Consider the following 25,333-nt stretch of genomic DNA (forward strand, 5'->3'; position numbering starts at 1 on the left):
TGTCCTTTGTTACAGTTACGTGATGGTCGCTGCTGAGTCATTCGTATTCGTATATACGTCTCCTCTTGCACATTTATCTTCCAAGGTTGTACCTGATATGTGGAGTTTCTGAGGCATAATTGGAAGTTTTTGTAGATGACTCATTAGGTAATATTTCCTACAACCTGAAACTATGTAGGCAACAGTATCATTGAAGTATCATTAAAGTATCATTGGTATCTCTAAGAACAATTTAATGGCCATATCTTCACACAACATGCTGCCAATCCTGTTATGAGATCTTCATAGAATGAAATGGAGTGAGCAACTTAGATAAATTGGAGGAAGGTATTTTGAGAAGGAAGCAGACTACATTATCTGCTTTCTAAAAAAATAAAAACACTCTTATATTTGTTCTTCATTGCTACTTGTCAGATTTTACAGTGTATTGAGCATATTTATTGGAAAGTTGTGGAAGTTGTTTAGTCTGGCCGCCAGACCAGAGCAAAGCTGATACCTTTAGAATCACTTAATGGCCCAGTTCCAAACATAAAGGAAAATCATGGGTTTTTTGTTATTTGATCAAGTCAGAATGGACCTTGGATCTGCATGCCTCCTCCTTCCGAATCAGAAGGAGAGCAACCATTTTTGCTGTTGTATTTATTTATTTATCGCATTTCTATATGGCCCAGTAGCTGAAGCTCTCTGAGCGGTTCACAAAAATTAAGACCAATCAAAGTATAAAACAACAGTATGAAACCATAATATAAAATACCATATAAAAGCACAACCAGGATATTGTGGTGCGGAGGTCGATACATAAGGAGACGTGACAATAAATCAAGAGACGAGACAACTTTACAGCTGGATTTAAACAGGGTCACATTTTATTAAATGATCTGCGAAAGGGGGTGAATCCTACCGGGCATCCAGCATGGCCTGTTGCCAGGCCCCTGAAGTTGGGAGAGCCATTAATCTCTCAAGGTTAGGCGCTGCCTCTTTCGCCTTGCCCCAGGCCTGCCCCTTGTGGGGTCGGGGGACCTTCCTTTGTCACGCCCTAACTCACGCCGTCCAGCTCTGAGTGGGTGAGTAGGGTCAGCTCCAAAGGTAAGTCTTATCTCCCAGGTAGGCCTTAAGGCTCAAAGCTGAGAGCCTCAGACTTACCAGTCACTGTGAACAGTGCCATGTGAATGCTCACCATTCCCACTCCCCCTCTGGATGCCCGTACCTAGCGCCACAGATAGCATCAAGCAACTCGCTTAGGTGCTGTCCCCCCAAAACCTTGCTATAATTATTTGCATGAGGCCCCTTTGCAGATCTTCTAAGAAAAGGTTGTTCCCTGCATCTGATAAATGCACCCCATCCTGCCTATATAGCTCCCTCCTGCTCAACTGTATAGCGGGATGTTGAATACTAAAATCCCCATGTTTGGACAGATCTTTGAAGATCGTGGTGTTCACTTTCTTACGGCCTCTCTCCATAGCCCCATAATCGTGGCTGTTGTGCCAGACGTGTCTGGGCAGCACACATGAACACACAATCACAATATCAGGCCAACGTATGACCTGGGAATCAGCAACAGCTTGTAAGCTGAGGGCCTTGCCTTTTAGCAACCCCAGATCGTTACCACCCAGGTGTATCAGCAGCACCTCGGGCGGGGCACTCACCACCTGATGTGGTGGTCTAAAAGTGGTTTAGTTAAAACAAACTAGGATCAAACTGTGGTAAATGCTGGAAATGAATGAAAAAATTAGGTGAATGAAAAGATGTGGCACACTTTCCCAAAATGGCACCAGCAAAAAACTTTGTTTCTATACCACCTTTTGGTCCTGAGAAATGTAAAACAAGACAATAAAAAAGCAATCAAACTTTCAATAGTATCCTAGTTCATACATATGTGTGTGCATCTTTTGAGCAACTTGTGATGACTCTGAGCTGAGTTTACACTTGAGTTGGTCTCTCTCTCTTGCACGCACGCGCACATACTCGCACATACACAGAATTATAACATAGTAATGAATGTGCATATGTGAATTGAACCTAGCATTATAGAATCTCAGAATTATTCAGCTGGCATAGCATACAGGATACAGAATGATTGAGTACCTGTGCCTATATTTTATATTAATTTTAAATCAAATATCGGTGGGCACATAATAAGTGGTTGCTATATTTATTGGTCCTACTTCCAGGTCTCTGGCTACTTAGAGATCTGTCAAAGTAACTTGAATGAATCTGGGTTAGTCATTCGTATTTAGGAATGCTCTATATGTTTTACCCTATAATAATAGTCAGATTCACTGATCTTGCTCTTATTAAAGATCCAAGTGTATTCAAAACCAAAGGAGTGTACTTTGCTTAGACCGGATCAGACACAATGCAGGGAATTGCACAGACATGTCCTCAAGCATCCCCGTGTTGAATTTTTTCAGACTAGTTTTGCCTGCCTCCTTCAGGGATTGGGGTGAAGGGTGGGGGAGAGTGTATCTTAATGGCTTTGATTTGGTAAACTTGAATTAGATTCCACCCCCCAATACTTCAAAAGAATTAGTTTAGGAGTCTGGATCCTACAAGTAGATATCAGCAAATGCACACATGTGTACACACACACACTCTCAATCAAGGGGCATGGTACCCAAGGCCAGACAACATTTTTGTTGTAGGAGGAGGAGGAAGCAGAAAATCACAGAAAGATCCCTCCTCTTCCCTTGCAGTAACTGTAAATAATAATAAATTAAAGGGCTATTTTAGTTTATCATACCCCAATTCAGTTCCCTGAGGCAGCTTCCCCATTCTACCTAATGGTAGGACTAGCCAGTGCATTATTCTATTTATTTTAATTGCCTAATACACAATAAACATTCGGCATAACATTTTGAAACCTCACAGCAGCTGTTTAAGAAAAAGAAGTCAGCCTCTCCCCACAAAGTTGAGTAGGTATGGCATGGGATATACCAACTAATTAAATAGTTATCTATTGCTGTCATCTTGTATAGTGGTAACCACAGTAATTTTCTCTTTGCAAACCATTCACTCTTTGAAATTCTGGCTGCTTCAGGGAATTAGTTTTTTAAAATGGTCAAGTTCTACTGCCTAGCAGCAGCCTTCCCCAACCTGGTACCCTCTAGATCTGTTTTTCTACAACTCCCATGACAATGCATCTAGAGGTCACTAGGTTGGGGAAAGCAGTGTTATACACAAATATTTGTCATGTTCTTCACCTTTCTCTTCCCAATTATTGGATACAATGGACAGGTTGGTTGTACATTTGTATGATTTGTAATAGAGTTTTCTAAATCAGTAGTGTCACTGTGTTTCCATTCTTACAAATGGATGAAATGTCTGATTTTAACTTCAGGAATTCATGTTTAACAAATGTCTAGGTTTGTATTTTGTGTGATCTTCAAAATGCATTTTTTTTACATGCAGTATATTAATATCTCTGTCTGTGATCATGCTGTGCTTAATTACTACAAAAATCGTATTGCAGTCAGTGGCCCCATTCAGAAAACACCTTAAACCACGGCTTTAACCATGGTGGTTAAGCCAGAAAGCTGGGCAGTGTTCAGAAGACACTTTAAACCATGGCTTTAACCATGGCAAAAAAGGCAAAAAACCTTATTCACCATGGTTAAAGCCATGGTTTAAAGTGTCTTCTGAACAGGGCCCTGCTTTCTGGCTTAACCACCATGGTTAAAGCTGTAGTTTAAGGTGTCTTCTGAATGGGGCCACTGGAAACAATAGCACTTAGGTCCCTCACTCACAGGGCCCATTCAGAAGACACCTTAAACCATGGCTTTAACCATGGTGGTTAAGCCAGAAAGCCAGGCTGTGTTCAGAAGACACCTTAAACCACAGCTTTAACCACTGCAAATAAGGCTTTTTGCTTTGTTCACCATGGTTAAAGCCGTGGTTTAAGGTGTCTTCTGAACACAGCCCATCTTTCTGGCTTAACCACCGTAGTTAAAGCCATGGTTTAAGGTGTCTTCTGAAAGGAGCCACAGTTCTTTATATTTAAGGCCAATCATTTTTAAATGGGATTTAAGCATGTAGAAACAGCTTCAGGCAGGGAAGCCATTTAGTATATTTATTTTAATATTTATAAACTGCATGCTCTTGCATAATCAGTAACACCTTGTATAATCTAGTTAAACAACTTGATATGTTATCTGGTAGGAAATGAAAATCATTCCGTAGTTTCAGGGTGTGGGGTTTCATTCTCTCTCACTCTCTCTCTCTCCTTCCTTCCCTTTTTGCGTAGCAGTAATGGTGGGGAGTTTCTGATCAAATTGCAACACACCAACAGGCCAAAACAAGCAGGTAGCCAAAAGTCCAACATAAAAAATCAGCTGCCAACAAAGAACATCAACTTCAAAATACAGTTTTGATCAGAAAAGGTATAGTGGGAGTGACAGGAAACAATTATGGGACCGAGTATTATCTCATTGTTGTTGTTTTAAAAATCCAGTAAGAACTAAAATAGAAAAATTCTCTTATATAGAATTCCTGAATCTGACTCACTAATTCCTCAAGGTTTTGGGCGCAATCTGTATTTTAAGGGGAAACAATGTGGTTTATGCACTGATTTGCTTTTACTGGTTTAAAAATGCATGTGTGGAACACCTGTATTAGGACTTGAGCCAACAAGAGATTCTGAATTAAGAGCCCATTGAATATCAGGCAGGTATTTTTGCCTTTGTGCCAGTCTGGCCAAAGGAGAGAAATATATAGGACAACCAGCCAGACCTGCAAGAAGCTTTGTGAAGATAGATAGGCCAAGTCAATAACCCCTTTAAAAGATGTTTTATCAGGCTTGGTCTTCGGCCTGAGCAATAATATGATTCACGCTTATTTATATTTATTTATTTATTTATTTATTTATTGCATTTATATACTGCCCCATAGCTGAAGCTCTCTGGGCAGTTTACAAAAGTTAAAAACAGTAAACATTAAAAACAAATATACAAAGTGTAAAAACATAAAAAGCATAAAAACAACAGTATCCTCATAAAAACAGATATTCTGGGGTCCGTTAAAAACAAACAAACTTAGCTCATGTTGTTAAATGCTGTTAAATGCCTGGGAGACGGGAAAGGTCTTAACCTGGCTCCAAAAAGATAACAATGTTGGCGCTAGGCGAGCCTTGTCGGGGGAGATCATTCCAAAATTGGGGGGCCACCACTGAAAAGGCCCTCTCCCTTGTTGCCATCCTCCGAGCTTCCCTCGGAGTAGGCACTCGGAGGAGAACCTTAGATGTAGAGTGCAGTGAGTGGGTAGGTTCATGTTGGGAGAGGCGTTACGTCAGGTTTTGTGGTCCCAAGCCATGTAAGGAAACGTATAGGCAGCCAATGCAAGTGGGCATTGAAATGCAAGTTTCCAGCTGTTCTGCCATTGGCCTTGCTTCATTTGTCCACACCCTGTCTCACCTTGACTTGCTATCTGGATTTTAGCCCCACTGAGATCATAGGACATGGGATAGGACACTAGGCAAGAGTACAAAATGCCTTGTATAGACCAGCAGATGGGGGACACTGTTCATTCTGTGCTATTAGAGAAAAATCTGCCATACAATTCTAATCAGTGGCAAAGCCTATGGTGGTTCATGAGTTATGGCTGAACTGAAAACACAAAATCATTTTTTCAACCATAATACCAGTTCCCATTCAAACCACAATGTGCTGTGGGGAAAGGGGCCAGCACATGTGTAGCAAAGGGCAGGAGCCCAGTGATGCACCCATGACTGTTGAACCACAGGACTGTGGGACCTCTCAGTCAATAGCTTGAGTGCTCGGGGAGGAGACCATTTTCGACACACGTACACATGATTACATGGGACTAAGTCCCATTGAATTCAGTGGGACGTATATCTGAGTAGATTTACATAGGATTGTTGTATATATCCCATCATTTAAAAGCACTTGGCACATACAAGCAAATAATGCTAATATGTATTCCGTCATCATCATTATTATTATTAGCAACAGGAACAATGTGTCTTCTTAAGTTGCAGCACCATAAATTGAAAAATATTTATATTAGGATAGAATCCACCCACACCAAGCACTACACACACACACACACACACACAAGAATTTATCAGTTTGCAAATTCCTCCCCCCACATGCACAGACCAAGCCCAAATGCATTTTTACACAGTGTGGCTGCACAGATTTAAATGCTTCCCCCTAACCCAAATTTATTCAGGGAACAAAAAATGCTAATCAACTACCCTTCTGCAGGGCAGGGTGCAACTCCTTTAATTCCCTTTCCCTGCCTTGATGGATTGACCTGGGTCAAGCTGCTCTGCCATGGTATTCCAGAGGGCCCCTTTAAATTTAAAAAGGCAGGGTATAAATGCAATAATAAATAAATAATAAATATTGGTTGTAACAATTGGCCCTTTTAAGGTTTTGGAGAAGTAAATTTCTTTTATTGTGTACATCAGTTACGTGAACTATGTAGAGCTGCTGTTCAGGCTTATTAAACATCTGACTTATATAAGAGGCACCCACTGTGGAGAGTGTATCTGATGCATCCCTGCCAATTACTATTAACGGCTGCTTTGTTCCTGGCAAAATGTGATAGGATAATGAAATCTAATAGTTGCAATATGGTTAGTCAAAGAGAAGGTATGCAAACAGCAAGCATAAAAACTGTCTCACGTCATGTGCAGAGGTGTTGAAATCTAGCATGCTAGATCTCTCAAGACAAGATGGAAAGGAAAATAAAACAGTTTATCCCTTTCAAAAGTAAGTGAAGTATTTCTACTAAACAGTAATTTGAATATCTGTGTTACTCTTTCCAAACAGCGTTATGATGGTAGGGTTTTAAAAGGTTTTTTTTCTTTCAATATTGGCTGCAGCAAACAGCTGTTCTGTTGTGATTTGAGAGTGTCTTGGTTATTGTCCAAGCGGAAAGGGTGCAACAAACTTATCTTGAAATAAACATGGTTTCACTTACACTGAGCTGTTGCAGTATATTCACAATGCATGGAAACGTGGGAGGGAAATAGCTTGGCAGGCTGCAACTTTCGGTAGGTGGGGGTGGGAATGGCTCAGTAAGAAGTATCTTCCACTGTTTGGCACAATTCCTTATATTTTATATATTACTTTGAGAATATAGTCTTGCCAAACAATCCCCCCTTCCTGCAGTGTGTTGATGTCAAATACTGTAGAATTTTCTTGCTCGCTGATTTTATCTGATGACTGGATGACTCAAAGTAAATGTAGCAGGCAGTGTTAGACTCAGACTGGGTTTGCACATCACAGTCATGATTTATTTTTCTGAATAAGCAATGATTGTTTAGCGTGTCATCAGTTTCCCCCAACCATGGTGGGTTATTTAGCCAAAAGTGCCACATCCCACACCTCACTTACCTACCCATGGGTGAGTGTGCATTGCGATGGGGGGGGGGTGCGAGTGAGACGCATGGCTCTCCCCCATTGGTGGAGGCAATTGTGGCACCACAGGCTGAGGGAAGAGCCTTTGTGGCTTTATTGGCCCCCACCCTCAGCCTCTTCAGATCACAGCTCCCCTCACTTCCTGGATGCAGAGTGGGCTTCTGCTGGTCGTCCTCTTGGGGGCTGAGTGGGAATTTTTGGCTCTTAGTAGAATTGGCTTGACTGGGGGCCTTTTTGCCTACTTCACACTGTAAGTGGGGAAGGAGTGTCTTAGGCTAACCGGGAAGTTGGTTTGGATTGTCATGATTTTTAGTTAGGCTGGTGGGGTGGGCACAGTCAGGGAAAGTGTGCATTCTGTGGCACTGTGACAGTGACAGGTGATCCCTGAGGGCCTCATGCTGAGGATTTATGGACCCAGTGGGGGGATAAGGGTTACCTGTAAGGCCGACTCACTTCACCCATCCAGTATTTTATGGCCCAGGAGGGGGTGACATGGGAAGGCCTCCCCTCCCCAAAGAGTCAGTCCTCTGGGCGATCGGATGACGCCACTCAATAGGAATGGAATGTTTTCACCTGATAACAGCCTAGCTAGTTGCTGGCTGAGTTAGTGGCCCACCCAGTTAGTCCTTTGTAGATTTAATTTGAATAAATGTGGCTCAGTTTTACACTATACTTACGTATCTTTAGATGGCCACGCTACAGACTACCACAATGGTGCAGGGAGAGGTGGGGGTGCTGGCGGACAGGGCGGGAGGGAAAAGCATGGAAATCCAGCTAGAGACCTGGACGGTGAGGAGCAGTGAGGCACAGCTTGGGTGGGGTGATGGTGGTGGGGAAGCGGGTAAGGATCGATGCCATGGTGAAATCAACAGTGATGAGGCAGAGACAGAATAAGACACGCTTAGTGCGCAACTGCCCAATTGGAGAGAGGAACATGACGTAGCTGCATTGGTGATTTAGTGTGTCTCTGCCTTGTTGCCTCCAATCTCCGCCCTTCCCTCAGCAGTGCACTCTACAAATACCCTAAGTGTCAAACACCTTTTTGAGTGTGTGGCAGCAGTCAGACGGGGTTTTCCCCATGCTGCAGGTGCACAAAGGGCATTTGGCTCCAGTCCTGCAAAGTTTTGCAGAGTTACAGCTCGCACATCCCTTTTTTTTTCTGATCACTTTTCCATGAAAAAGGAAAGCCATGCAATTAACCAGTACAGCCTTCGGATGCACCCATGAGGAAACCTCCCTTTTGGTGTACAGGGGTGGGAGTAAGGGAGTGGTTTTGAAAACTGGCTGGGGAAGAAAGCAGAGAAGGTGGGATGAGGTGGTGGGAGTGGGGAGGAATGCCTTGAGAATCGGGGAGCTGCTGGTTGGGGGTGAAGCGGAAAAGGGGTTCACAATTGGCAATGTGCTGATAATGGCAGGGATCTAGCAGAGACAGAAGAGTATGCCCCTAGCAGGAGACAGGCCAATCAGAGAGATGCCGGTGACGTAGTGTGTTGAAAACCAAAAAGATTTGGTTTTCAACACAAAGAAAGCTAAGATACCATCACACCCAAGTGGGAGGACTGTAGAGGAAGGAGGAGCAAGGGCACAGAAAACAAGCTACATTTGTCTGATTTTGAGGGGAATAACATTAGCTTATTTTCAAAATAAGCTACTGTGAGTAGCTTATAAAGCATCATGGCTTAAAGTGATGTGTGAACCTGCCCTTAGACTGGAGAGACCTGATTTCAAATCCCTGCTCATTTGAGCTCACTGGGGGCCTTGGACCAATCACCCTCTGAGCCTAACCTACATCATAGTTGACATAAAATGGTATACCCTACATCCACTCCATATATTCCTTTGGAGATAGGGTGGGATACAAATGTAACACCTATGTAGCACAACAGGTCAGAAGAGCCTTCCAGTATGGTATGTATTTCTCTCTGACATCTAGCCTCAGGGTGAATAGTGAATTAAAAACATAACATTCTAAATTTTAAATTGTAGCAAATGTTACCTTCCAGTTCTTTCCTGAACTTTAATTGCAACCAGCCCTGATGGAAGGAAGCAAGATGGTCCTTGTAAATTCCTTTAAGGTCTTACCGTCTTCTGTCCTTTCCTGTTCTGTAATTCAGAGGTGGCTGTAGGACAGGCTTTCCCTCTTCACCTTTCCTGGCCTAACATTCCTGCCAAGGGGATTTTAGCATTATGGGCCAAAAACAGATAAATGCGTCAGCACTGCCCAATCCCAGCTGACGTATTGGGCATGTCTTCAGAGATCAACTTGAGAGTCGGCACTTGGGGGAAGGAATGTGCAGCTGTCCAGGGGTGGGGATAGTGTGGGTGGCTGAACTTCAAAAGCTGTTTGGACAGTGACACAGAGGCACTGAAGGGAGAGAAAGTAGCATGCAGGTGGATAATTAGAGTAGTGGACAGCCCAAGCTCCTATTCTGGCCAGATTTAGCTAAAAGAACATAAGGTTCTTAAAAAATAATCCATGGCATTGTAGATGTTAGAGGTGCCACTGCTTCTAGGCAGACGTGCAAAGGGATATCACCCATTCATAAGACGTTGGTTCTTTATATCAAGGCAGACGCCCATAGCAGGTAGAAAATATGATGGCCATCCTTCGTTCATAATTTCTGGGAAATCACGTGCATCTAAAAAAATGTAATCAGTGCTGACTTTAGTTTCATAAATGTCTCTGAGAACAAAGGGCTGTAGAGAAAGCCAAGAGGAAATATCAAGTGTGCTTTTGAATCAAAGGAACAAAAAGAGCACATTCAGGGGAAATGTGAAGAATAGTTTTGCATTTGTTTCTGTCATCCCCGCATGGGAGCTTAAGGTGCAGCAGCAACTAATCTACCATGACTGAAATTTTGTTGTTTAGGTGGATATAAGGTGATAATAACTGTTACGTTGCTAATGCTTTTTTTAACTATTTATATTAATAATTTAAACTGATGTGTTCATATGCTTGTACATGCTTGTACTGTGTTCACAATAATTTTCTTGATCCCCATTGAATGGCTAGACTGCCCATAAATTTGCTGGGTTAAAGTGTAGAAACACTGCCCGCTATACCCTCTTTGATTCACAACTAGGTGAACTGGTGATACAAAAACCCAATGTGAAATCTATAACTAGGCCACGTGTTGTCTTGCCGCTGAGTTCAGAGCAAATAAAAGAACATTTTTGTTACGCACCAAATGTAAATATGGTGGAAAGTATTTGTATTGGCTGAGCTTCTAAACTTCATAAGCTTTACGTGTTTTTTTTTAATTTCCGTTAGTGTGGCATTGATTAAACAAATCACCACACTTAAGAAGGATAATGGAATGTTCAGAATGTTGAGCAAGTAAAATTACATTGTGCAATTCTTGATTCTTTTTTTTATTTTTATTTTGTTGCTCTTTGGATCAGTCCATTATCAGGAAATGTGCAGAAACCTCCTTGGGGATGTATGATAGTGGATTTTAGTAGGTGGGTTGAGGGTGACATTAGTACTTGTGGCAATTGCATGAAGAATTTGCCTCTTATTTTAATAAAATGGCTTAGAAGCATAATATCATGATCTTGCTGCCCTGTTTCCTTCCAACCTATGTTGGTATCCATATGGACTGAGGCTAAGCATGTTTCCCTCTAAATGTTTTATACTACAACTCTCAGATTCCCTGACCATTGGTCATGCTGCTTGGAGCCAATAGGAATTTGGCCAAAGCATCTGGAGGGCACTAGGTTGGGGGATACTGCTCTAAGTTATAGCACAGTGTATTTTTATAGCCATGCAAATTCAGGACCCTTTTAAGCTAATGGCAAAAAAAAAAAAAAAAGTTTGCTAGAAACGATTGCTAGAAAAATAATAAAAAAGTTTGCTTAAATGAGCATTAATGATCTTTGATTATTGCTTACTGCTAAGCTTGTTCCAGTTGCTTGGGTTGAGGCTGAAAATAGTCTGTCAGTTAGAACATAGCCAGTGAAAGGCAGATAATTCTGTTTTTTTTCTAAATCCTTAAGAGGATCCCTTAAGGACCTGCAAAGGCATCCTGTTTGAATCGAGGGGGCGGGGGATGATGCTTTTCTTTTAAAGATTGACACCATAAGTGTGTGTGAGTGAGTGAGTGTGCATGCTTTTTTTTTTATCATCAACTGGTCCTTTTTATAAATGAACAGATATTGAAAAAGGAACATACGTTCCAGTTCACAATACCTTGCAAGAAACATCAAAACACTCCCGAAAGTGTCTAGTTCAAAACACCATTGTATAGCTTGTCATGGGAACAACTGAGAATTGCATTACTACTCTTTCCCTCCCCCTCTAGTCCTATGGTGGCCATCTCATTCTTGTAAATGATACAAGAATGTATCCATCTAATTTACTGGGCATTCAAGGTTGGAAGTCCATGAGCTTGGTGCCAAAAATAGCCTCCCTATAATAACTGATGTCCCCGTTCCCCCAGGCTGCAATAGTTGAAAGCATAATCCAACCTGAGGACAAGTGAGTTCTTGCAATTAGAAGTGCCTGGAGTTTCTCACCAAAGGGAGAGCCATGTTGTCCTCATAGAAATGGTAATTTGCTTTCCAGCACTCAAATGTACATAGTCTGAACACATGGGGAATACATTCACAGGCCCAGGATATGTGCTGTAAGAAGGCAACTCTTATTGTAAAATAATGTGGATTTGAGACCTTTTCAGTGTGCGCCACTGACTTACCAGGTGAACAACATGCTACATTTAAACAAACATGATAATTACTTTATTATAAGAAACATTCTATCATTATCAATAGAAATACATTAGTAAAAACTTTATTAGTAAGGTCGGGTATTTGCTTTTCAATCACTCATTGAAAGAACAAAAATTCATTTATATAGTGTATGTCCTTATCTCTAAAATGGACTATTAATCCCCCCCCCCCCATGATGTGATTTCTTGCTAGATGTTTCAAATTTTTCTGGTGGTTTTCTTTCAGATGTAGCTTGTCCACTCTTCATTTCTATAGTGAAACTGTCCAGTAGGTAAAATGACTTGGTTCTGTATTAATTTGTACGTGTGTTTGCTAGAGTCCTATATCCTCATGACTTCTATTGCTCTTGAGGACCAAAAACTTAGAATTTCAAATGTCAATTAGTGTGGTTTCACTTTTACGTCTACATGTCTCGTCTCCAATTTGCCATGTATTACACGGACCTAAAAACTTGGTGGGATATGATAATGACCAAGGCAGCTAGAATTCGGTATTTTAGAATTCCATGTTCTGTGGCTTATAAGTATGTACAATCTGTGCTTCCAGTTTTAATGGACTGGAGCAATCAAATTTGCTATATAATTATGGCTCAGTATTTGTCATTCTAAAGGTTTAATTTATGTCTGTCTTTCTGGTTTTGCAGGCAAGAAGAGACCAACAGAAGAGTTAAAAATGTAAGACAATGATCTTTCTTACTTTTCTTTGTTTAATTCACACATACAGATGTTTTTATATTAATAAAGACAGACATGGGCCTTTAACTTACTGAGTTTATTTTCCCCCCAAGAAGGGTCCCTTCAAAGGATCTGAACTAGTTGGCTATCGTGTGTGCAGTATTTTTTTACATTTACAGCAGATCTGTACTTGGGCGTGTTGGGAAATGAGTAAACTTGTGCCATGAGATAATGAATGGCTGTGATGGATGACTGGGTATGGGAACTTGGTGTTCAACCCTTACCCTGTACCCAACTTTCACCAGCCAAGGTTCCAAGATATGTGTTTGCTACAGAAGAGCTGAGGCAGGGCTGAGCACTCTTTCTCCACCCTCTACTTCTCCCAACTAAATTGTATCTCCCCATAAGGGGGCCACAAGGGAGCAACCAGTATACTGAATGAACATCGGGATTCTACCCACTGTACATTAGACCTTTTTTTTGCAGGCACTTCCTGCATGTTTTCAAGTTAAAGAACATAGGATGCTGCCTTATACTGTGCCAGCCCATTGGTCCATCTAAGCCTAGTTTTGTCAGCACTCACCAGCAGCAACTCTCCGAAGTTTCAGGCAGGAGTTTTTTCAGCCCTACCTGGAGACACCAAGGGACCTTCTGCATGCAAAGCATGTGCTCTACCAATGTTGCATTGTATTATAGTTTCTTATTACTGACCACATGAGTGGAAGATGATATATAAAAAAGATGTGCACCAATAGATAATATCACAGGCAGTATTGACTAGTGCTTGCAAAAGAGTAGTACGGGAATGAATGGTTGTTGAGTGACCAGAAAATGCAAATTTTAGCCATCAGTTTGAAGAAGGCCTCTGATAAGGAAGTCGGAGTAGGTAGCAGAGTAGGTGGTTAAAAGTTTAAGCTAGAAGGAAAAACCAAGAACTGTTATAATCCAGGCACGTATTAGTGAGTTTTTGTGGTTCGTTATGGAAAGGTTAGAATTGAGTGCAACAGTATGTTGTGTATGTGCATGGTTGTGGTAGTGGTGGTTCTTATTGGTCTAACTTAACTATTCATGAGTGTTTTCTATTTGATTCTTTCCTTAGGTTTTGATTACATTATATTGGTTGGGTAGGAAAGCACACAGCAACCCTTATTATAATGGTCCTCAGCTTAATTTAAAAGCCTTTGAGAAACTATTGGGACAAGCCTTGACAAAGGTAAGAATTAATGGAAGGTTAAACGTTGAAGGTATTTGTGTTCCATATTTTGCATTAATACATATTCACATATTTTGCACAACACACTGTTCAGCAACTAGCTTTGTGGGTGAGTTACTTTGAAGTGGTAAAAAAATAATGGCAGGCCAAACCACACCTCTATCCTTAACCTCCAACCAGACTGCTAACAAGCCTCCATTTGCTTTCAATTAAGCCTTTCATTTCTAGTATTTGCAGTTGCAGAGGGAGAAGAGAGATTATCATTGAGGAACTAGATTTGAACTTGGGATGTCATGTTGCTCATCCCTAATATAATGCTTTGTTCATTTACAGGCTCTTACATTTTACCATATAGCTATGTTGGGAATATTTTATACTTTCTCAAATGTACATTCAGATTACGAAGCAGAATTTTCTTGTGTTTAATTTTTATCCCAAAGTACTTAAATATGTTTTCCTGAAGATTGAAGATGAGTTCAAAAAAATACAATTAATGTCATCTTGATTGATTGATTGATTGATTGATTGCATTTATATACCACCCCATATCCGAAGCTCTTTGGGCGGTTTACAAAAGTTAAATACAGTAAACATTAAAAACAAATATACAAAGTTTAAAAACATAAGCATAAAAACAACAATATCCTTATAAAAACAGCTATTCTGTGGTCCGTTAAAAACAAACTTAGCATATGTTGTTAAATGCTGTTAAATGCCTGGGAGAAAAACTGTAAATCATATTGCAAAATTAGCATCTTAAGATTAAAAAACATTATTTCAACATTCTTTTAAAACTTGTCCCTGCAGGCTCTTGGGGAATCCTGTAGTCCCAAGCGAAGTGGAAGGGATAGTGGATACGGCGATATTTGGTATATTGAACGTAGTGACACACTTTCATCATCTACCAGTCATAAGAGAGACGATTCCTTTGACAGCTTGGACTCCTTTGGCTCACGGTCTTCTGCAAGCTTTTCATCAGACATAACCTTGAAAGGTGGCAGTGAAGGTATACTCTTAGAAGTCTCACTAGCCTTTTTGATTCGTTGTTTGTGAGAAGTGACTTAGAAACAACTGTGGAGATTAAATGCGGATGACTTTTGACTTTTCCTATCTATTTTCTCTCAGTTTTTTAAAAAATCACCATAAGCTTTTCAGAATGTCAGATACTAAACCACATTTCCTTGAACAAGTACTTGTTACCTATTGAGCACTCACTGAAAGACAATGACTCCTGTCTCCCACTTAGCCAACACAAAGGCCTCTTAACTATTAGCCATGTGCTTCCTCTTGTCCTTCTGAGCACAGTGGTTAAGAATGTGAGCTGTGATGTGTCACCAGTTCAAATTTCAGCTTAGCCATGAGCCTCTATCTCAGCCCCTTCCTCCAAAAATCTGCAGTGTGGGGAAAATAGTTGTGATCTGTCTCTAATTTTAGTTATTTAGTATGGTATATGTGGCAGATACTAATTCAAAAGAAATAGACTTCTGGATGTATGACACCAAAAGGAATAGGTTGTACTGTAAATATAATGAGCTTAAAATGTCATTAAAAGTGGCTGAGCCACTGTAAGAAGGGACAGTGGTAAAGGTAGGCTGGTATGCCATTAAAAGCACTGACTTTCCTTATTGATTTAAACTAACTAGCCAGATTTTGGGCTGTATGTAGCTAAGGATACTGCAACCCACTTGAAACAGTGTATGTGTGGGAAGCTCCCTTAGGCTGTATCAGAGTGAAACCATCTTGTAACCTCTGAGAACAATATTGTCACCTCTTAATGCAAATTTGAAAGATGCATCATACTGCATGAGGTGCTGGTTTCCTTCTCTCTAAATCAAACTTGATGAAGAACCTTAAAGATTGTATTTTCTTCTAGTTCATATCCAAAGCTTGCGGGCAGTTTGGCTCACAGGATGAAATTCTCACTGAGAGAGTAAACCTGTGTCAGGGCTTTGCCATTCCAGACTGCAAGTGAGGGCTGTTGTGTCAGAATATGTAGGGGCATTTTTTAAAAAATGAAAGAGCATTCCTTCATGTGAGCTCCCACCTGCAGGCTCTAAAGTGGTAATGCTAAGTAACACATTCCAATGTGATCTAGGCACTAGCCTATTCCTCTTTAAGAACAACAAACAGAAACAAACAAAACTGGTACAGGCAACTGAAACTTATGTTGCTCAGTTGAAATCTATAAAAAGCCCTTTTAAATCTGCTTTGGTCATAATAAAAATGTGGACCTTAAACTGGTTTGGCATATTTGTTCTGTTTTTTGTTTGTTTTTTCCTCGGTGTGTCTTTTGTTCAAGTTTGTTTCCGTTTAAGGGAGAATGCCATTGCCATATTCCTAAACTTGTGCAAAAATTGTTTTTCTTGAAAATTGACTGTATGAATGTACAATAGTAAAAGATAGCCATCTGAGAATTTAAGAGAAACTTCCAATTCCTTTAGGGAAGTCAAAAAGAGCACCTTCATTAATATTACATATTTGTAAATGGAGAATAGATCAATCATCAGCCTTTAGCCGCTATACCTGAACAGAACCTTCATGCTCATGGGAAGTATACCTCTGAATGCCAGTTGCTAGGTCACCAACAGAGCAAGCAAGGGTGTTGCTTTCATGCTTTGTGGCATTACTAGTAACATCTGCCTGGCCATTGTTGTGAAATAATGCTGGGCTACGTTGACCTCTGATTTGATCCAACAAGCATCTTACGTTCTTAAATGCCTTTACATGACACTGATCATATAGACTAATTTTTATTTACTTATTTATTTATTTTTAAAAATCCTTCCGCAGGGTTCGTAATGGCTTTGGCTACACAAATAAACTTCTCTTTACTTACTTACTATAGACTAATTGAAGATTACCGAAGCTTCAAATTGTATTGGTTATAATGTTATCAAAATGCCATTTTTTTAGTTATCACCAGCAAAATAAAATAGAATTTTTTTTGTTTAATTGGCTGTATTTTAGAGGGTGTTTTTTATTGTGAAAACATTGGTTTTATTTAGTGTGTCTGTAGTTATAAATGTAAAACTTAACAGAATGACAGAGAGAATTTTAAACTGTTAACTGTATTTTAGTATAAAATTATATAGTTTATCCAGTATTTTTTATTAAAGGTAAGTTCATATTCTATTTTAATATAAATTACAAAGAAGGAAAATGTTTTTGAATTTACATTCCCCGGGACAGCGGTCCCCAGCGTGGCCCCATGACACCATTGGGCACCTCCAAAACTTTAATTTTTTTTTAATTTCCCCCCATTTATTTTAATATGCATTCATGGATTTGTATATATCCATAGCAATGAATTCATATGAAGTGCACACACATTTCCAGCAATTATACATAGGTTGCAACAAAAGTGGTCCAAATATCCAAATATGTATCCATTTGAAGGTGGAGTCTATATGCCACCCATTCAGATAGTGAGGCTGTTCACACAACACGCTAACCCACACTTAGAGGTTGAGCATGGTTTTTTTTTTGAACCATGATTTGTTTGTTGAACCGTGGGTTAGCATGTTGCCTGAACACAGCCAGAGTGGCTTGTTAACCATGCAGTGTGGCCTATTTTTATTGAGCAAGCCACCTTGAAAATCTGTGGTTTGTTGATGGGTTGTTTAGGATGGTTAACAAGCCACTCTGGCTGCATTCAGACAACATACTAGCTCACAGTTCAGCAAACAGTCTACGGTTCAAAACAACCCACACTCAACCACAGAATGTGGGTTAGTGTGTTGCTTGAACAATCCCAGTGAAGGTGTTGTAAGGTCCTCAATCTGTTGCGCTATAGGAGTTGAGTGTTTATCCTTCTAATGTTGTAATATCAGTCTTTTAGCTGTCAAAAGAGCATGGAGAATCCATTTACACTGACCATTTGTTAATTTCCATGAAGCAGATAAATTAAATCTGTGAATATTAAAGACCGTTCCACTACAAAATTTATCTCCTCCCAAAAAGAAGTAACTCCTAGACATTGCCAAAACGTATGTTTAAAAAAAGCTTTAGCGGTATGGTACTACCAGCAATTAGCTGAATTAGACAATCACTTATTAAAGAGACATTGGGTGTTCACTAGATCCAAAACAAATGTTTTTGAAGAATAAGACTCAGTCTAGAATCACAGACATGACAGGTGGACACCAGAATACTGTTTAGGTATTCTGTAGTAATGCTCACAGGAGTTTCCCAAATTCCCATGGGTCCAAAACGGTTGGGGACTCTTGCCCTCTGGCATTACTTGACACTGACATGTTATAGCTGCACTGCAGTTTCCAAAGCAATAAATCAATTTCAGCAGTTTCAATTTCATTTCATAAATAGTTTTGTAAAGGCTTCATGATACATTCTCCTTTCATATAATAAAATGTTCACAATCCATGCTAGCACTGGAAAATCATTTTTTTAAAAATGATTTCCTATCAGAGACAGGGTTTTAATTAATATTGGCCATGCAAGTCCTTGACGAGAAATTCCAGTTATAGTGCGCATGCCGGGGAATTAAGGCTTTACTTTGCAAGAAAGTTGGGAATGATGAAATAATGCAATGAATATAACATTACTATGAAAATGAAAGTTCAGCCCTGTGGGTTTTCTCATAGCTTCATGGCAAGTTTCTAAACATCCCTTTTGGTCTGCACATTTGCTAACAATAATAATAATCTCAGAACCTATAGGTCAGTGCTAACATGAAATATCATAAGCTCCTGTTGCTGAACTTTAAACTTAAGAGGATTTCTTCTTTTCATTAAAAGATTGTGAAAGTGACACAGATTCTGAAACACGCGCAAGAATGCATGATCCCAGTAAGGATGACATGTCAAAGCGCAGAGTTGCTTTAGTTGAACCCAAGCCTGCTGCAGAGTTCAATCGTTTCTTACCCAACAAAGCCAAACCACCAACATACATGCCAGCACCTTTGAGGAAGAAGAGGACAGAGAAGAACGAGGACAATAGAAGAAGCTGGGCAAGTCCTGTGTTTACTGAGCCAGATGGAACATTTTCGAGGTATTCATGTGGCACTTAAATATATGTTAAAAGCTTCTATTGTGACAAGGGTTAATTTATTTGCAGCAAAAAGGCCCAGTGCGTTGCCAATGGAGACCTTCTCCTAGTCCTGTACAAATTCCTTTCCCTGAAATAGTTTGATTTACCCATGCTGTAACATTACATTTTCATTAATGCTAATCAGATTTGCCCTTGCAAACTTCAGTTAACGCTGATACAGGTGTAATACTAGGCCTTGCGGTGAACAAACCATGGAAAGGAAAGCAGGGGTTGGGTGGGAGCAGAAGGAAAGGGCTCATGCTTCTGAGGTCTTCACTTTTCCATTTCTTGATCATGTTTATATTTGCACCAGACCAAGGAAGTTGCCTTTATTAAAGTTGATAGTGTTTAAAAGTTTTTCACAATTCTGGGTTCAATTATATACACATTTTGGAACAATAATTTACATTTTAAGTTGAGTTGACAACACTTTCCATTTTTTTTTACAAAGTGTCCTGGTTGTATTTTAGATTCTGTTGAAAGCCTACTAAAATGATCAATAGTTTATCAAAACCTTGCATTCCCTTTGTTTTCACCTATAACTTGTAATATTGCTTCCTGTCTCTGTAATAGGATAATTGAGAGTAAATCTTCTGTTCATTGGCTTGGATCCTAAGAGAAATGTTTAACCTAAGGAAGTTCATGGCAGGAAGACTCTTCAGAAGTGGGTGGGAGAGAACTCCTGAACTATGTAGGATGGGGTGCCAAGGGCTGCTGAGGCAGGAGAATTGGCCAAAATTGTTTTGAATTAATTTTAGCCAATTCCCACATCCCTCTGTGCCCCATCTCGCATTGTTCAGGAGCAGTCTCCAATCATCTGGAGAACTTTTTTGAAGGAAACGAGAGGCAGCATTGGGGAGGTAGAGCTTGGAAAAATGTCCTTGAGATAAGTTTATCATAGGATCCAAGGCACTACCTGACCCCAACAATATGAGAGGAAATAGACTGTAACCTATAACAACTTGTACCATATTAAAATTGGTATAAAACAAGTAGCACATATTTTGTATTTTAAATAACTGTTGCCTCAGATGTACATGTTCCCACCTTCCTAGTACAAAATGATGATCTGCAAAATCTTCCTTTCTTTCCTGGATTCCATTTTTACAAGGCTTACATTATTTTTAGCTTAGCTTATGTTGTGATTGTAGTGGGGCTGGTCACAAGATGTACTGATTTAATTCCGTTGCTTTATTCCGATTTTGGCTGACCTCAGCAGACGTGAAGAGTTGTTTTTAGCTTCCAGTCAAAATAGCAGAGCAGAATGTGGCTTTGCATATCTTATCTAGTTTCCCCACAGATGATCTATCAGAATAATGGTATGCTTGAGTTTGGATGATGAAAGGAACGCTGCCTGATACGATTATTGTTGACTTGACAAAATGCAGGTTCTTGGTTGAAAAGAGCCTGATGTACCTGGAATTCTTTTTGTACCATAACAGTGCTTCTAAATATGATGCTCAAAGGTGTTGTGCAGCTGGCCCATTATCTGCTATGGTCTAATTCAGTAAATCCAAATAATTTGTTCGTAAGCTACCAAAAAAGCTTTCTGTAAAAATGCATTGTAATGCTTTTTAAAAGCTTTGATGTGCTTTTTAAAAACAAAATGCATACACTTACTCTCTGATAAGTAGCTTCAGCATTTATTTCCTAACATATATATTTTTTTGGTCAAATGGAATACAAGTGTTTAGTAATAACCTTATACTTACTTTGTTACAGTGCTTTCATACCAGAAATTAGTTTTGCATCATTCATAAATTAGTAATTCTTAGACAAAGTATAATCTTGTGTACTTGACAATCAAGTCTTTCTGAAAGTATAACCTGACTGGATGTTTTGTGTAGTAACCAAAGAAGAACTATGGAGCAAGAGATGGAACGCAAGTCAGCGGCTAACATTCTTTCAGACTTCTCCAACTATTTTGAGGAGGAGGAGGAGGAGACAATAGGCACTCCAGACATAGAAACAGATGACCTTTATGTTCGCAAAATAAATGCTGCGATGTCAAACATAAAAGATTCCTCCCATAAGTTTCTTCCGAAGTCTTGGGCTCCAGGACAAGAGTTGCACTGGAAAAAAGCAAAGAGGATATCTTTTTCCAAGCAATGGTATAAGGAGATTCAAGGATTCAGGTTTGTCATCGTGCATGATCTTTTCCCATCCAAACAGAACTTTTTTTAACATACATTTTTAACTGACTCAAATCAATGCCCACTTTTCATGGCAGCATGGGGGTAAAAACCATCATTGGCTTCTTCCTGAGGAAGTTGAATAGCTTTTCTATTCAATTTTGATGTATTGCCTCTTCATACATCGATTATTATAAGCTGTTGGTTGAAATAGATTACCGCACACAATTTTTGTGCCAGAACTTAAAAATTTCTTGTTTTTTTCCTTCTCCGCTTATGTGCTACTGTGCAGTAAGAGCACAGATTCTGAAGAGGATGTTGCAAGAGTCCAGCCAAACATTATCATCATGGGTAGCTTGGATAACAGTTGCAGAGAAGACCCACACTTGGTTAAAAAAGCAGCCGAATATGCTGCGAAACCATTATTACAAGCTGCAGAAGAGAAGACTAGTTGTTCCTCCGATCAACCAAGGTTGCTACAATTGCATGAGCCGTGCTATCTTGTGTGTCAAGGAACTTGCTGTTTGCTAAAAGTTAAATTGAGAAATTAATGTGGGAAACTGCCTTTTAACTTTTTTATGTCGTCCATATCTGTTATCTTACTGAATTCACACTACTAAAGTAAACTGGATTTTTGTGTGTGTGCTACTCCGTGCCCTCATGTCTTCTGCAGTGGCTGGCATGCTTTCCTGCTACCTGAATTAAAGATGTTGTCCTTTTAAAGATCGAGGCTAAACCAGCTACATTTCAATGTTGTAGTGTGTGCGTTTTTCTGTTGCAGAATTTATGCATCTTTTTGGCCTACATTTCAGGTCACGTTCTCACTGAGTTGGCAGACTTCTCTTAGGGCTGAACCACTTCAGGGTGCAGTTTGGGGGCTGACTTGATTGAGTGCTCCTTAATATATCTTTTTTAAAAAGACCCCCTGCATGTTTTTTTTTTTAAAAAAAGCCTAATATATCAGGGGAAAGGATTTTATCCTGGCCTTTCCAGTTTCTGACATACCAGTTTCTGATGCAGACAGAACTTCTGTGGAAGTGTGTAGAAATCGTGAGCCCTATCTGCTGACTGAAGTGATGGAGCCCAGAAACAGATGTATCACCTCAATGAGAACTAGGTCACTGTATCTTCTGGTTAATACAACTCTTAATTTGTGTGTGTGTTTTTTATATCTCAGTCAGTTTTTATTTCTCCGGGCACTGCAAAAATATTCGGATGACTACCTGTCCTCTGAAACTAGAACCAAAATAGATCCTGCTTCAGGGCCTAGGCTTGTAACATGCAGAACAAAGAATTATTTTAGGCTTGGACATGACAAAACAAACAATGAAAATGGAGACTTTTATCCAGATTTGGAAAACGATGATTTATTTGTTCGTAAGACTGGTGCTTTCCACATGAATCCAGTAATACAAGATTTTGAGTACCTTAGAAATTCCTATAAGCAAGGCCCTCGCTTAGAAGGGGAAATTGTTCTCCAGCCCAGAAATGGTGAATCTGCAATTCCAGATCTAGAAAAAGATGATCTGACAGTCCGCAAAGCTCAACTACAGAAAAAAGAAGTGCCCTTATCAGGTGCCCCAGATAAATACCAGCCTGCTCTCTTTCCTGATCCTTGGAGTCTCCCGCCAGAAATCCAGGCCAAATTTCTTTGTTTGCTTGAGAAGACCACCGCAACGGCTGAGAGAGAAAGTGGTGGGAAGGTTTCATCTCCATCTTCACGACAAAAGAAGGATGATATGCTGACCCGCAGGATTGAGCTGTTTAATGTAGGAGTGAATGTGCATCCGATTAGCTTCTGTCCAGGAGCATGCAGCAAAGAAGATATAGAAAAATGGGAGGCAATCAGAGAAGCTAGCAAAATCAGACACAAGAAACGGCAAATGGTGGAAAGGTCAGCTCATGGCTATGCATGGATTGTGCTTGCATCAGAATATTCTTAAATAGGGCTTGTAATGAAGAGACATGGCATCTTGTTTTCAACCATGCATGTATCTTGATGTGAAACTTCAGCCTGTTTGTGTTTTCTGTATAGTCTCATAAGTTCTTGTGTTGATTATCAAGCCCATCAAAACTACAAATTTCACACTTCAGAAGTACCAAGATTGTTTTGAACCCTGGACTAATCTAATCTCCAAGATTACACAACTGCCTTTCTGTAAAGGACCAGTAATATAAATTTCGTCTGATTACGAATACAAGATAGCTGGCACTTCTTGGTATCTGTGTGTGGACATTCTTGGAAACATACACATTTCAAGCATACATGTGGCTGAATGGAAATAAAACTTTTGTTCTTATTCATCAACTTCAAACCCTTTTCTAAAATGTTTTTGTGAAAATATAAAGCTCTCAAATGTAATGTCGAGAGCTATGCTTATGGATGAGGAAGGGGGTAGATGTATGAATTGCTTCCCCGTTGTATATTTTTTCTCCACAGTCAATGACTTTGTGATCAAAAGAGCCACTTTATGCACACACTGGTTTCATGCACACATTTTATACACACAGTGTGGTTCATGCGCATTGTGTCTTGTCTTCTTCCCTGTCCCTTTTTTCATCACAGGCCAAAGGCAGCTTGTCTGGCATAGGGAGATTCAGGGCATGTCTACACCAGCCCTATATCCCGGGATCGTCCCTGTGCATCCAAATGACACACGGGGGATCCCTGGAGCAGGCAGGAACGATCCCTCCATTTGCCTGGGTTAATCCTTAGGTGTAGAAAGGGCCCTAGAAACTCACTTTGCAGCCCTTTGGACTGGATCTTTCAAGAAAAATCCAGTTAGTACTTTTCCTACTTCCCGTGGTCAAATGCATTGGCCTATTAATACCTTCCAGAATTTAAATTCTTACTGCTACTAGAAATTAATATTACACTGTTTCCCCTTGTTTTTGCAACCCATACCTTTTCCAGCATTTTATAGTCTGTCTTGCTTCTAAATTCCTTCCTTGTTATTTTTAACTCAAGTGGATCCCCCAACTCCAAAGAATTGGCAGATTAATGTATTCTTGAAGGCAGTAACATTTCCATTAACTTCTTATTTTTAGCCCCATTTATCCTGGAGGCTGTTGCATTGAAATATTTTTTTCCATATTTCCCACTAAACTATTAATGGGTAACTCTGTCCCAATCCAGCCACTGAAATCTAGCCCTTATGTGGGAGGATTTTACAACCTTTTCAGAAGATGTTTGGACTATTGAGCGTAACATCTATCTTCATGAAGAGACAATCCTTGGTCAATCTTAATGAGGTTTCTTATGTTCACCTGGTAAAGTGTTTCTCATCTTGAAATACCTTCTTCCATTTCATTCTAGTTGGAGTATTCATTAGTCCTTCAGCAAACATTGTATGTTTTTGTTAATTAAGTAGTCTAAAGCACCAATTTTGCATGTTTCATTGAAATATAAGTAAGTGCAAGATGGTCATACACTTAAGCTTAACACAGTTAATAAACTTAATAAATAATTGGAATTAAACACTTGAGACACCAAATCCTTGATTTTTCCCTCCTGCATGTAGAATTCTCTGCTGCCAGCTGCCTATTACTCACTGGCTTCCCTCTTGTGTGCAGAGGGAATGAATGGCACACAAAGGGAGTGGAGTGGACCTAAAATTTTATTCTGTGACTATTTCTAAATAGCTCCGTAATCATTATTATAAAAAGAGCTATTAAATATAAATTGCAGTTACAATTTAGGCTGTACTTCATGTGTTAAGCTTCTGATATCATTTGTGTATTTGCTGATATATTAAATGTGTAAAACTATGTTTGACTATGTCTAAAACTCTTCATATTAGCATTTGCAATTTTAATTTAAGGGACCGTGCATGTATTCTGGTCCATACTAAACTACAAAGAAGTATGGAGATAAAAGTTACCTCATGTCTGGAGGTTTAAGTTTCAGAATTAAAATTATTCTCTTAGTTCAGTCAAATAACAGAATTTTTAGATGGTCATAGGGACCTCATACTCACGTTCCTTTCAAAGCTTATTCATTGTTTTAGTTGGTATGTTACACATAATGTTGTAGGTATCCCTACATATGGTGCAAATAGAATGGGTAATATGAACTTGTTTTGGTTTTCTGATTTTTCTCAGGCTGTTTCAAAAGATTTCTGATGAGCATGGGTAAGTTTAATGATAAAAGCATGGCAGAAC

The 25,333-nt window shown here is 39.7% G+C and overlaps 1 protein-coding gene across 9 annotated transcripts in view; it reads left to right on the forward strand.

Moving 5' to 3' along the window:
• The window catches only part of LMO7 (LIM domain 7), a 158,725-nt gene that overhangs the window by 81,369 nt on the left and 52,023 nt on the right, over positions 1 to 25,333 (forward strand). For 5 of the 9 annotated variants that reach the window (XM_063126008.1, XM_063126006.1, XM_063126009.1 and 2 more), the window contains 8 exons: positions 12,751 to 12,781; positions 13,881 to 13,994; positions 14,802 to 15,000; positions 18,749 to 19,001; positions 20,888 to 21,175; positions 21,465 to 21,644; positions 22,350 to 23,066; positions 25,274 to 25,303. In XM_063126008.1, coding sequence (XP_062982078.1) covers positions 12,751 to 12,781; positions 13,881 to 13,994; positions 14,802 to 15,000; positions 18,749 to 19,001; positions 20,888 to 21,175; positions 21,465 to 21,644; positions 22,350 to 23,066; positions 25,274 to 25,303 — 1,812 coding nt within the window. Of the gene's footprint in view, positions 1 to 12,750; positions 12,782 to 13,880; positions 13,995 to 14,801; positions 15,001 to 18,748; positions 19,002 to 20,887; positions 21,176 to 21,464; positions 21,645 to 22,349; positions 23,067 to 25,273; positions 25,304 to 25,333 lie in introns of those variants that run through there. The other 4 variants (XM_063126014.1, XM_063126016.1, XM_063126012.1 and 1 more) reach the window with 3 other exon arrangements.

Source organism: Elgaria multicarinata, chromosome 5 (assembly GCF_023053635.1).
Source record: "Elgaria multicarinata webbii isolate HBS135686 ecotype San Diego chromosome 5, rElgMul1.1.pri, whole genome shotgun sequence".
Lineage (NCBI taxonomy): Eukaryota > Metazoa > Chordata > Lepidosauria > Squamata > Anguidae > Elgaria > Elgaria multicarinata.